The 13,721-nt window shown below is 43.4% G+C and overlaps 1 protein-coding gene across 2 annotated transcripts in view; it reads right to left on the bottom strand.

Moving 5' to 3' along the window:
- The window catches only part of KIZ (kizuna centrosomal protein), a 52,148-nt gene that overhangs the window by 13,819 nt on the left and 24,608 nt on the right, over positions 1 to 13,721 (bottom strand). For both annotated transcript variants that reach the window (XM_075147897.1, XM_075147898.1), the window contains 5 exons: positions 13,263 to 13,397; positions 11,934 to 12,098; positions 10,465 to 10,615; positions 6,757 to 6,916; positions 5,678 to 5,758 (listed from right to left, as the gene is read on the bottom strand). In XM_075147897.1, coding sequence (XP_075003998.1) covers positions 5,678 to 5,758; positions 6,757 to 6,916; positions 10,465 to 10,615; positions 11,934 to 12,098; positions 13,263 to 13,397 — 692 coding nt within the window. The remainder of the gene's footprint in view (positions 1 to 5,677; positions 5,759 to 6,756; positions 6,917 to 10,464; positions 10,616 to 11,933; positions 12,099 to 13,262; positions 13,398 to 13,721) is intronic.

Below are 13,721 nucleotides of genomic sequence, written 5' to 3' on the forward strand. Positions count from 1 at the left end.
CACCAGCTCTCGTGCCGCCGAGACACCCAAGAAGCAACGCAGGGGTGAAGCTGTCCGGATGGGGTGCTTTGAGCATTTACTCAGTCTGAATGGGCAGCCCGTGCTGCGCAGACACAAGCGAACGAGCTTGATAAAACTCAAGACTTTAAACTCAAACTGGGATGTTAATAATGGGAAGTTCTTAATCCAATCGTTCGAGCAATACTGCAGCAGAATGGGAGCTGGTGTGTCCCAGACGACACAGCTCTCCTTGCACCTTTTTCCCTATCATTGTTCCTTCACTCAGAACTAGCACAGGATCTGCAATATCACTATTAATTAAAAACACTCCACAATTTTCAACTCTGGATTAATTGTGCAGTCGGCATGGGTCAAAGTAGCTTTCATGTCAGCTTTTGCAATTTTGTTCTGAACAAAATGGGTGTAGTTTTCTTCATTAGCCAACAATTCCAGGAAAAAAACCGCCGTTGTTGCATAATGAACCACTATTATTTTGTTCTGCCGAACGTTTAAAGTGATCTTTAACCCAGAACATACTGTACCAGCACAGAACTGAAAAGAAGATATTTTCTCCATGATTCCCCCTATGGCCTAGGTTGCACATCTATCAATTTATAGGCAAACATCTCAGTGGCTAAAAAAGTGATTTCTGCAAATGAAGAGGTAAGAAAGCTCTTGGCCTCGTACTTGCAACATTTATATCTTGCTAATTGTATTACCTCTCTCGCAGAGGAAAAAGCCCACATTTTTTAAACATCAAACCCAGCATTAAAGCCCTTCACTGCAGCTAGTCCCAGCATAGAAAAGTCACCTGCAGACACCAAATCGTCTTTCTGCGAACAATCTCCAAGTGCTTGACTCTGCCTGTCTGGAAATGGGAAAGGTAATTCACAAGGTTGGTTTTTAAAATGCAGACTGGGAAAACAGAAATACCACTGTGTTCATGCGTAGCCCGTACAGTGTGTGAGCCAGACTGGTATCTTTGACCTAAGTGACAAAGCACGTAAGCAAACCGTAGAAGTCATACAGTAGGTGCTGCTCTAACGGGAGAGGAACAAGAGCACTTTGTATGCCACTCAAAAGCTATAGAGAGCTATCATCTGTTATTTCCAATAACAATCAATAATTCCGTATGCAAACAGAGGTAGCTGGAGGGCAAAAGACCCCAGTGCTTTCGCAGACTGAACCCAGACACGTATCTGCATCCTCCTCCCGTACGCAAGTGAGAGCCTACACCAAAAGGAACTTTGCTTTTTCTGTGTACTTTTATCAACAGTAAAATACTTAGCAGCGTGGGTATTTCAGCTGTCACGAGACTTCAAAGTCAATAATGCCTTGAAAGGAATATTATCAGGATCAGTGGAGCCTGCAAGCTGTGTAGTTTTACAGTTACCTTGGCAATAGTTATTGCATCCGCATTCAGAAGTCCTGGTAGGTCTGGGCTGCCATACTGTTAGGTCCTGTACCAAAACAGAAAACTAATAGTTCCTGCCCAGAGGAACTTTAAATCTGAACAAGCTCCTCCACCACATTAGCACTAATTACTGCGCTTGCTGATAATCTACAAAGAGCTATGCTGGATTAAAGGTGGGCTGTCAGCTGCCGTGCCGCTGCCAGGGCACAAACAGCCGCTGTGCACGCCTCCGCCTTGGGACCAGAGGCGAGAGTGCCGGCTGTATACAGGCTCTCATACACACCGACTTCCCTTGCAATAAAACAAAAGCCCTTGCATCCAGAGAGAAGATAAAGGCTACCTGCAACTCTCACAGAAGGATCTGCTCTTTGGAGAGCAAATAGATGGAAGAAATCTCCAAATTAAAACCTGAGCAAAACACTGCAGTAATCAGTATCCAGAAGTAGGTCAAATGCCAACAAATGTCTCCCCCCTTCCTTTAAATGAAAAAAAAAAAAAAGAATAAATACTCTTATCATAATAATATACCAACATACGATGCTATGACACCTGGATGACCAGTGGACTCAGGAAATCCCAGTGGAGCAAGCCATCCACTGAGAACACATCTAGAAGCTGCTGCCTCTGTTTAAAGGTCAAAGAAGAATTTTCACCCGGAATTCATAACTATAAAAAGACTCTGAGGTCTTTCAGGAACTTAAGTCGAGCAGCATAAAATATCACCTACTGGAGTATGTAATCCAAACTAATTTAAGCAAAACGTACAATCTTACGCTGTCCCAAGGTAGTTCTGTCAGACCACAACAGCAACAGCAATTAATCACGTCCAGATGAACTTTTTTCATAAGAGCAGTTGCGAATAGGTTGGTATCAAACGAAGCGAAAAGTTGGGTAGACTTATTAATGCCTTTATTAGTGCACTCCAAGTGGAACCTTGGGAACCTTTTAACTTTAAGCTCAAAAGAGGACCTCATCGGGAAGGACGCGTGGGCGTGGGAAAAGTGTTGGCAGGATTATGGGCTCATTAAAGGTGACCTAAAAAGGAAAGCAGAATCGGATTTGTGCTCTTTCATGTTCCCGTATGATATATAAAGGGCTAATTTTTTTTTTCTTCTTAAGAGGGTTTTTCCTCCTTATTTCTACATTAGCGATTTCATACCTGGAGAGTAGCTGGAAGGTGACATTCAAGATGTTGTGAAAGTGAAGCCTGATGAGTGGAGAAGTAATGCCACTTTTATTCAAATGCTTTATAGTTTAACGTCTATTTAAATCAAAGACATAAATGAAGGGTAGGGAGAGAATCTGGTTTTGTTCAAGATTTAACAAACCTGCCCCTTCAATAAAATCAGCAGTTTTCCTACTCATAAATGAGACTCTTAAACAGTCATCCAGCAAAACAAAAAATAATGGATTTTATCCTTTTTTTTAATCTTGCATTATTCACCTATCTCAGAAACAGCAAAAAAATTGAACAATTTCTTTTACATGTCTTCCCAAGATAAAAAACAAAGCATCCATGAAGAAAACGAGAACGAGTCCACGTATCCTCCTCTACCCTGCTATAACCTGGTATAAAATGAGATTGCTATTAACAGCTAACTCCTCCCTGAGTGAGACCATACACAAAACGTAGTCCTTTTAAAGTCAGTTATCACAACATGGCCTTCCACAAGCTTAGGACAAGGCTCTAGGAAAGCTATGAGCTACAGTGCCCCCGCGCCTCCAGTTGACTATGGGTTTGAAAAGCTCACGTGTCCTGCCACGGATGGGAAGAGCTCAGCAGATGTTTCAGTCCAAGCCTGTGTTTAGAAGGGCTCCGGCTGAAGTCAGTCCTTGCACGAGCAGTTTCAGGTACCAACACAGGCTGTCTCTCAGGGACATCCAACACCATGCCAGCTACGGCTCTAAAGCCCTTTTCCCCAAAGCCACACAGCTATCTCCTTCCTCCCCTACAGGCATTAAAGAAAAAATACAAATACTTCTGGAATATTTGCAGAATATTAAAATAAATATTTTGGTTCTTTTTTTCTGCAACAGAAGTAAGAGAAAAATAAACCAAAACTACAGAAGCATTCGTAAAGTGCCATCACAGAAGGCTGCTTGGAAGCACATCCACCCAGCTCTCACAATGGAGTCCATCAAAACCCAAAAGCCCCAAGGCTTCCAGTGTTTCAAACCAACACTTAAAACCCTTAAAGAATGCAGCAAGTACTGAAAAAAAACATAGCTTGTATCCCTTAAAAGCTTAGAAAAATTTGTACAGCAAAATGATCGTGTATAGAATCGACACTAAGTATCAGTTCATCTAAAAATACAAAGCCAAACCCTCAAACAAGTTATTTGAGCCCAAAAGACAATGCACCCAGATACTGCCTCTATTTTAGGCACAGAACAATTTCAGAGCTCCAGGGCCACAGCCTACAGCAAATAATGATGAGCAAAAAGGAAAAAAGCGACAGGCTGGAAGGGCGAGGAGCCAGAAGAGAACAAGAAGCCCGGAGAAGATCATGGGCTGAAGATGAATCGCATCTGAAAGGAGCAACTTTGCTTTCAAGTGAGATACGGAAAGCCTCACTCCTAGAGACAATGCGGCCACCGGCTACTGGAAGCACACTGCAACAAAACAGTAAATAAAGCAGACTCGGAAAGAATGGATTTTAAACTGAAGTTACTGGTTTCAGTGTTTAGGTTAGGGAGCGTTTCTCAGCGTTTTTACAAATAGGAAGTGTCAGTATTTGCATGCCCATTCAGTAAGAAAGCTACAGGAGAAGTGGCTTGGCTTTTGACTAACTGACACCTCACACAGCAACCAGCCGCACAGACCGTCGGGGTCCCCAGCAGGAAAAACTGCAATAGAGAATTCCCTGAAAAATTCGTGTGCAAAATCATAGCTAAAACCAGTACTGATAAGTCATAAAAATCAGGGTGGGGAGAAGCAAAGAAAAGCATTGGCAGCTGCGGAGATCCAGACTCAAGAGCCAGTATCCTCCTTAAAAACAAAATAGTATCAGTTGGAGGGAGTCACCATTCCTGACATTGTTCTTGCTGGCCCTCTCTGCAGTATAGGGAACTTTAACCCCAATCCTCAAATTTGAATCCTCTTAAATTACAAACAAAATCGAACCAATCCCAAGATTTGCAAAATTTTAGATTACTTTTCAAATCAGAAGTGTGTTTTGTCTCATGAAAAAGATTTAAGTGGCTTTTAATTCCTCTGAAAATCAACGCAATTCATGTTTTAAAATACATTGCCATGAAGGACATTTTAAGAAGCAGGAAAATGGAAAGCATTCTACTCTCTAGAACAAAAAATAAAATCTAAGTTTTACTGGGCTAACATAGGAATATTATTGCTGCAGTATAATTCAGGAATACAAGAAGCACATTTTTATATTTCAGCTGCAAATTAGGCTCAAAAAGCAGCAGAGGAAAACCTCTATAGAGAAATGAATTGCTCTCTGAAAGACAGGTTATTTTGAAGCCGTAAAAGAGCAGAAAAGCAACAGCGCGTGTTGCATAAGCAGATGCCCTCGCACCTTTCTGTCGGAGTACACGCCTGCATAAATAAGTATTTAGCCAAACATCAAAATTTATAAGGAAGCAGCCCACCACTTTACAAAATCAGGCAAAAGCAAATTGAGACTCATTGCAGAGAGCCCTGCCCTGAATACTAATGCGTTATTGATACCCCAGGACCGAAAAGCAGCGACATCTCCGGATCCTAAGCAAGCCTCATACATCTGCTGCAGCAGGATCTGAATGTGTCTTGATAAAACCTTATTGCTAAAAATTTTCTGTTATCAGGCAGCTTCTGTAACAGAGGCAAAGGCACGGCTTCCCAGCTAGCAGGGTTTTTCCCTGCGCTTATTCTAATGATACGCATTCAATTACTCGAGAAAAGAAAAGAATCAAATCAGAAACATCTGTAGTTTGCCATATAATTACTGGATCTTCCCCATGGAGACTGACCTTTGCAACACTGATACCGGGACCTGAAAGGCTAAATGACAGGATATTCACATGGTTTAAATGTATAACATGATTACAAGGAATTAAATAGGCGCTGTTATTTTCCATCTTGGTTTATGTTAACATAAGCGTGGACTTTATGATCTTACATTTCATCTTTGCGCTCAGTATGTAGTAGCTGAATTTACTCACTATTAGTGGACCCAAACCACTAAAATGCCATGTTTTGATTATATAATAAAGTTGAATATTGGATTCGAGGTTACATTCGAGTAATGCAGCCATTACTTTTACCTGTAATAGGAATCTTTTTGACCGCGCTTTCTTCCTTGCTCTCATCTTCACACCAGCTTGTGACTTCTGGATGTGAACACACTATAATGAAACAGATTTCAAAGTCGCAGTGATCAGACTGGTTTGTTTGCTTTTAAGCCCTACTCCCTTTAATTTCTCACTTTTGTTATCTCTTGTTTATTGATCTAAACTATCCATTACCGTCCTTAAAAGAGGCGCCTACTGTGAACTTTCCTCGTATGCGAGGCTACCCTGCCTCTCTGTAGCTTCCAGAGAAAAGGACAAGCTAACCAAATGTCTTAAATAATTTAAGACCCAATGGGATTTAGGAAACAAACAACCCACAGTAACTCTGCGATCTCGTCCGGCAGCCCGACAGCAGCAGCGTATATCATACCAACCGCGGAAAATTAGTTTAAATCAAAGTCTCCGTCTCCTCCGCGGATAAAAGTCCCGTGAATTTAGGAGGCCTAGAGCAGTTTGTTTACATTTGCTGCGTAAAGAGCATTGCAACCTAATTGCCTGTCTCTTCCGGACTTTGATGTAAGGGATGCTCTGAGAGCAGACTGAGCAAGTTGCCATTGCTGATTATTACACCGGACTAATATATTACTTCCTTATCTAAAGAAATTAACTGGGTTTTCACAAACGCGTTCATCTTCTAAGCTCTGAAGCTGCATCGCACACCTTTCTCAGCATGAACTCTTTTATTTTTGAAAATTTGTTCTGCGGCCTGGCTTTATAATAAAAAGCAACGAATATATCCCACAATTTCTAAATGGTAGACATTTTTTAAACACATGCACACCTATAGATGCGTTATTAAAAACTGCCACAAAGCTTGCTTTTCTACTCCTGCAGAAAAAAATAGTCACAACAGGTGTCACTCATTTTAAGAAGTAACAAGAATGGCAAACGATACTGAGATATTTAGGAAAATCCCCCGAAGTTCATTACAAATATACATTAATTCGTCAGTAACTATAATACAGTCCCCTGCAGATTTGGATAGAAAATACATATATACAGAGAAGGACAATGACTTTGAGCGCACAGCCGGACCTTTTAACACTTGTTACCTTGTTCTCCCGTGCCAGCGAGCCAGGGAGCGTGTTTTGCCTGCTTCATTTCCCCGCCGTCGTTTGGGATCGATGGCAAGCTGTAAGATGACTCATTACTCCGAATAGATGACCTATCCCCACACCCTTCTGGAAGGGCCTCTCTCAACACCGGTGGAGCCTGCAGCATTAAAAAAAATAAAAATAGCCGCAGGCCTATTATCCTTTGTCTCGAGCGTTTTCCGACATACATTTAGGCTAATCTATACTTCACGGTGTAATCTGTTTCCAGAGTGGTTTTGTTAGATGTTAAATTACCTCTGAGTTAAATCGGCGCTAGCTCAGGAATTGCGTTCTGCCTTGAAATAACACACACTTTGAATTATTCTTTTAATCGCTAGGTTTTCTGGAAATTCTCAGTATTCCCTGCCTCCTGCATTCAGGGTGAGCAGAACAGAAGGGTGTATCAAATGTGCTGCAACAGCAACAGACTGAAAAGAAATCTCTCCATTTCAGGCACGCCGCAGTAAGGCAAGTGAACCCACGGCATTAGCAATAGCCGCAGCTTAAAACAACACTGGAGACCCATGAACCTGAAGGCAGAGAACCCGACGCACAGCTTGCCCAAGCTAGCCTCAGCCGGGCACGGTTCCCGTTTTCATCCGTGTTATTCCTGCACGTTTGTAAAGTTTGTTCTCTCCTGCCTGTGCCTGCAGCCTTCTGCAACAGCACTATTTGGACCTCTGTAGTTAAACGTATTTTTGACGCAAAAAATTAAGTTGGAAGCCAGCACCTTTACAGGGAGCTGAATGTACCGTAAACATGGCTGAGTTAAAAGCGGGCTTTAAAATAAAGCAAGCGCTTCTCAGGTTATCATCGACCTGTGCTAACAGTACTGTGTGTGGCTTTATAAAGCTCTTTCTGAGAGCAGGAAAAATCATCCTTCCCGGTGTTTATGATCTCACAAAGAGCAGCAAAGGCTTTTTGGGTATCCTTCCTGTCTCTTCTTTACTTGTAGGGTGTTCCTCTTGGTTTTACTTTGTAACACAGAATATGGTCTTGAGTCTAAAATCTACTAGATTTTCTGCTCTAATTAGATAATTGTTTAATAAAACAATTGTTTAATAAAACAATAAGTCTTCAGAGATAAGGACCAACATCTCAGAGAGAACTCCAGGTTTTGTAACTTATTTTGTATGTACTGACCTGACAGTATGGAACGGCTTCAAGCAAAAACATTTTGGACTCACGAGAAAATTTTATTCTCCTGCATCTGCCCCCTCCTCATTATTCCATGTTTTTTCAGGAGCCTGGAATGGCAGCTTTTCAGTCTTAAGCAAATAGCTCGCCAAATTTTTTTTTCTATTAAACTTACATATGGGAAGTCTCCATACAAAACCAACGTGAGCAAGCTGCTACTTCCTCCAAAAACCAGGGATTTTAAGTCTCATTTTCTTAATGTAAAGAATGCCTTAAATTAAAGGCAGGAGTGGGAAATCTTTACTACTGAAAGCAATTAATTCTTATGTGGCAGTTTATCTCAGTGTGGATTTCTCACACCAGAAGTACTTCGTTTACCTATTTGCAGTATCATTTAATATCCAAATAGGCATGAACCACCACCAACAAATACAAGCAATCAATATAAACTCTAGCACCGTAATTAATCCAGGCAGAAGGAAGGTTCCCACCAGGAGAACAGAGTCACAGGGACCAAGATGACTCCGGAGCGGCCGACATCTCCATCAGGGCGTGAAGACGTCTAACATGCTGCATGAGCCACGCGGGTCTCATTCTTACAGGAGTGTAACTTGGCTGAAAAGGGCACTGGATTCCACAGCTTCCACAGCCAAGAGACTATCCCACCAGAAAAGGTGTTCCTACCACGCCAGCTCCCTATGGCTGCCCCATGTCCACAGGAACAATACCCAGTTTTCTTACCAGGAGTAATGGGAGAGATCTGTGACAGAAGAGAAAAACTGATAGAAGATGTAAGAGAATAGAAGACAGACATAATTTAGTGACAAGAGACGAGGAGAAGACAGGCAGGTGGACAGACAGACTCTGTGGACCGCTGGAATGGGTGAGATGCTGAACGCACTGGAGGAGAAGGTGGACCTGCTGCTGGTCATCACCAAACCTCCAGGAACCACAAGTGCTGATGGGGATGGAGCTGGCAGACTTCACAGGTCTATTTGTACGGTCAGGAGCTCAAAGCTCCCTCCTGCACCTTCACCCTGCTGCCTGGCTTACAGTACCGTCATCCAGTGGGGTTCCTGACAGGTCTTTAAGCCCTCAGAGAAAGAAGTCATCAACATGGGCCAAAAATTCTACCTTTGGAGTGGTAAATATTTAAGATCCTTAGGTGCAGATCACTTACGAGTTCACTACTACATTATATGCATCTTTATGGTAAAGCAACTGTTCCTGTACATGCATGTTGTGTACTTTATATTGATCTTGTTCTGTGCAACCTGCTTGGAAATAAGGTGTTTCAAAGTAGGGGATGCATCCTGGTGTTACATTTAATTGACTGGATCCACTTCATAGGTAATATAAATGTTAAATGCTTATGTGTGGGCCACAGTAATATGTAGCAATAAACAGATTATTACTGCCTATATTCACCCATAAAAATTGTGTTATTGAGCTTTGACTTTGTAAAAGTTTTTACATGCAATTATAAATTTATGTATGGTATTTGTTTATCTGTCACCAGCGCAATGATACATTCCTTGCTCATCTCTTCTACTTTCCTGAACGTTTTAAGAACAGAATACAAATTACTTATCCACACACAGAAAAAGAAGTTACCCTGGCTACTACTGAAAGTGTGTAACTGACTAAAATATTACATCCTCACCATTTGTTTCAAATGCTATTAAAACTAGATATAGCAAAGCAGTTCAAACGGCTTTTTAATTTCTCATTGAAAACTAGAGGAGAAATTTTTTTTGCAAATATTTTTTGGAGCAGAGCACGGGGCCAACTCATTACCCGCGGGCTGCCTGGCAGACTCCCGGTTCCCACCGCAGGGGGGGTGCAGAAGCAGCTGGGACGTCACCCCGCTGCCAGCGTCCCAGCTCCCCTGGCATGGCTGCAGCTGGAGGCAGTGGGGACCGGAGCCCTGCCCGCCCCGCGCGGCTGGCTGCTCTGGGTTTGCAGCAAAAGAGGTCGGGGCACTCGCGGGTCTACCGAATGCCAACTTTTTTTTTTTTTTTTGAAAGAGTTAGTTTATAACCTTTTGTGTTAATGTTTAAAAAAATGAGCATGCTACTATTTGTAAAATGCTCTGCGTATTCAGCGTACCAAACATAACTCTGTTTAAAAAACCAAAATACATCATTCATGATAAAAAGCTAGTAAGCCACAGAGAAAGACAGATGATATAAGTCTTGTGATAAATTCGCTCCACAGCAAATGTGTGAGCTTGTTTAAATAAATAACTGGTTTGAAGGGTGGAAAACAGGCACCCTTCTGGAGACCTTAAAGAGACTGTTTTCTTCGTGGGATGAAGTGCTGTATGTGTTTGCCCCGAGACAATTGAAGAACTTGTATTCTCTCCTTACCCACCTCCTAACCGTCTCCAAGGCTAATTAATGAATGCAGACTGCTTGTCGTTCCCCTTAAAGCCCACGCACTGGATTGCGTTAGCAGCAAGTCTCGCCTTAACACTGCCAATTAGTTTCTAGGTGTCCTCGATTTAGATTATTGGATGCAAGTGCCAACCTGGACATCCTGCGCCTTCTTGCTGGAAACCAGCAGGCTTTCAAACATCTCCGCCACTTCTTCAGTGAGCTGAACCTGGTGCGTTTTCAAGAACAAGGCATGGTGGCTCAAGCAGGTCTGCAGCATGTCCACGTCCCACCGCGGGTCTGGCCTGAGAAACAAACCCAAACGCCGTTAGCGGGACACCCCACGTACACAAGACTCACACAGCTGCCACGCTACTCATTTATCTGGACAAGCGGGTCAACATGCAGTGGGAAAAGCCATCACACATTTTGTCCTTAACTCCCACTTTTTCTTTTAAAAATGTCCAAAGTGGAAGATGTAAGAAGTCACTCGTGACTTCTGCAAATGTGGGGAGGACGGGCAGGGGCGATTATCATCATGTCTGTCCCCTGGGTCTGCCCTGAGACTCAGGACCAGGAGAGACCAAACCTTTTCTGCAGCCCCTAGTCTCAGCCCTGGGCAGACCTCACTTACTCCATCAGGCACTCTGCTGGGCACCCACTTCCCCAGGCTTGTCTTTTTTTTTTCAGAATTCTTTTTATTATTTTTGAGCAAAAGTGTTTTTCTTTTAACGCAGAAAATATAAATACTGCAACCTTGTTTGCCAAAGATGTTTGTTTTTCCAGTTGCTCCAATGAAGTTTCACAAACAGAGGAGTGAATTCCAATTAATTCCACAAGTGTTTGTCCCTAAGAAACCATTCAGGAAATACAACAACGTATTAGTGCTTGCAGGCATATCAGCCTCGAAAGGAGAACCAGGTATAGTTAAATAGACCATTCTTCAGCTCACAAGTGCCCCGATCCTGCTAACACTTGAGCATTGCTGAGCCTGTAACAGGGAGGAAGGTCTAGACAGAAGCTAAGTAAGAACGAATGGAAATTGTTTTCATTACTGTATTAAAGAGACCTAAAAAAAAAAAAAAATCAATTCTCGCTTGTCCTTGTGGCATACACACAGGAAAGAGAAAACCCATTTTGAATAACTGCGGTTTATTGTTTTTAAAGGCTATATGCATCTTTGGCTTCACAGAAAAATAATTTGCTTCTCAAAATTACATTCCCGGTCCTTACGTGCCTGAGACTCACGTGAAGATCACAGAAATTACTGGCTAAGAGGTCTCTGAAGTTAATATGTTTCCTTCCCTGCCAGAGCAGCCTGGGGTGGGAGATGCTGTGGACAGAGCAAGACGGGGGGACCTGGCCCAAGCACTGCCCAGCAGAGTAAGATTCACCATCAGTGAACGAAAAGGAAAATAAATGAATTTGCTTAATGTTCTCATTTCGAGTCGCATGGCTGCTGCCAAGATGTGTAAAGATCAGCACTCAGACGTCTTCATTTTCCAGTGCAATCGGAGGTCTGGCCCCGGGTCTGCTTTCTCTGCACCAGAGAGGCAGAGCAGACTTGGGGAGGAAAGAAAAGACGTTAATCACACCCACACGCAAGTTTTGTGTCTCCGATACCTGGTTTGCTTTTCATCCACTGCTCTACCTTTAGCATCGAGTGTTTTCTCAGGTAGGAGGCATCCATTCAGCGCGCTCTGTAATAAAGCCCGAAGCTGATGAAGGACGACTGCTTCACATGCTTCAAGGTCATCTTCTTTCAAACTGCTGGTCCGATTACAAAAGCTACAAAATAAAGCAGGTATTACTTGCAACGTTTATTTAAAGCCCAGACAGCCAGCATCGGTTTGGAGGCAGAATCTGTAACGCTTCTCCTGGCTAACAGGATAACCGGTGGGACAGCCCAGAGGGACAAACATTCGTGATGCTCTCTGCGAAAGACGCAGAACAGGACAGGGAGGTCAAACCCAGCGCTTAGAAAACGGCAGGTTTAATCTCACACCTTTGCTTTTTGACAGGGAGAGAGGAACCTGTGCCCGTCCACTTGGTGAAACCACCTCTTGGCCAGGCAGCCCCAGCCGTGCCGTGGCCAAAGCAGTTTTGTCGCAGGAACCCATCTCCAATGGTAGGCTGGAGGGGCCAGGTCGGTTTGGCAACCCTTCCTCCTAATTCCCTAGAAAACCTCTAACCATCAAGTGCTTACGAGAATCCTAGTTTATGGAGGCTGATGTATAATTTTAAATAAAATTACAAAGCCATTCCCAGTTCTTGTAATTAAGATCCTGTGCTATGGAGGGACTGCAAGGGCTCTCTGACCCCGGTTTTGTTAACACAGGGGTTTTGGTAATTCTCTTTGCTCTTTTACCTTGAAGAAAAAATTATTTTTCTAGCTATTGTTGTCTACCTCAGTAAATCATATTAGCATTACTAGCTAAGGAGATGCTCTCATTCTTGGACGTAAGTATTTACTTCACCTAAGGGATCTGTAGAGCAAGGCTGCAAAAAGTGCTACATTTAGGAAAGAGTATTTGTTGGAGTAATTTGCGTACGCGCTTCTAAGTGCCATATTTCAGCTCTCCAGTGACATTAAAACAGTGGAAGGGGAGGGAGGCCTCTTAGCAGCTAGCAATGTTTGTTTGCAGGAGCCCGCTTGCTCTTTGCACCAGCCATTTGTCACCGCAAGAGCGAGGACCCCTGGCTCAAATCTCAACAGGCTCCTGCAAGGCTGCTCGGTAACAGCCTCTTGCCATTGCTCACCTGAATTCAATTAGAAGCGTGTAAGCAATCAACAACAAAATTATTACGAGCATTGCGTTGGATGTACGGCAGCAAGCAAACAAGAATAAAGGGGATGGGGTTAAGGCGTAGGCAGCACTGCACTCCCCGGTTCCTGCCCGCTCTGCAAGGGCAGCGGAGAGGCGAGGCAGCTGGCAGGGAAGCGGCATTAACCTGAGCAGCTCCGCCGTCCCCATCGTCCCCACGTGCTCGCCCTGGTACAGCGCCCGGTGCTGGGGGCTCGTCCTCGCCACCACGTCTTCTATCAACCGCAGCGCACGGGAGAGTCCCGCCAGCACCCCGCGGTGCCTGCGGACAGACAGCAAACGGGGCTTGAAGTGACTCGAGCTGCGACAGGTATTTTAAACGCATTCCCATCACGTCAGTTGGAAAAACAAACACCCTCATTTTAGCTTTTCAAAGCAAACGGCAGCAAAAAACACATTGCTTGAGCTCTGTAGAAAGAAAAAAAACACATGAGCAAACAAACCATCTAAAAATCAGCCAGGGCCTGAGATGCTACATTGAAATTACTCTGCCCTGAGTAGTTTAATTCCTTCACCTCCACAATCGGAATAAATCTGGTGACCACCTACAGGTACAGGGACATAACTGGGACCTCAGAGAGGTTTT

The sequence above is a fragment of the Calonectris borealis genome, chromosome 3 (genome assembly GCF_964195595.1).
Source record: "Calonectris borealis chromosome 3, bCalBor7.hap1.2, whole genome shotgun sequence".
NCBI classification, from domain to species: Eukaryota; Metazoa; Chordata; class Aves; order Procellariiformes; family Procellariidae; genus Calonectris; species Calonectris borealis.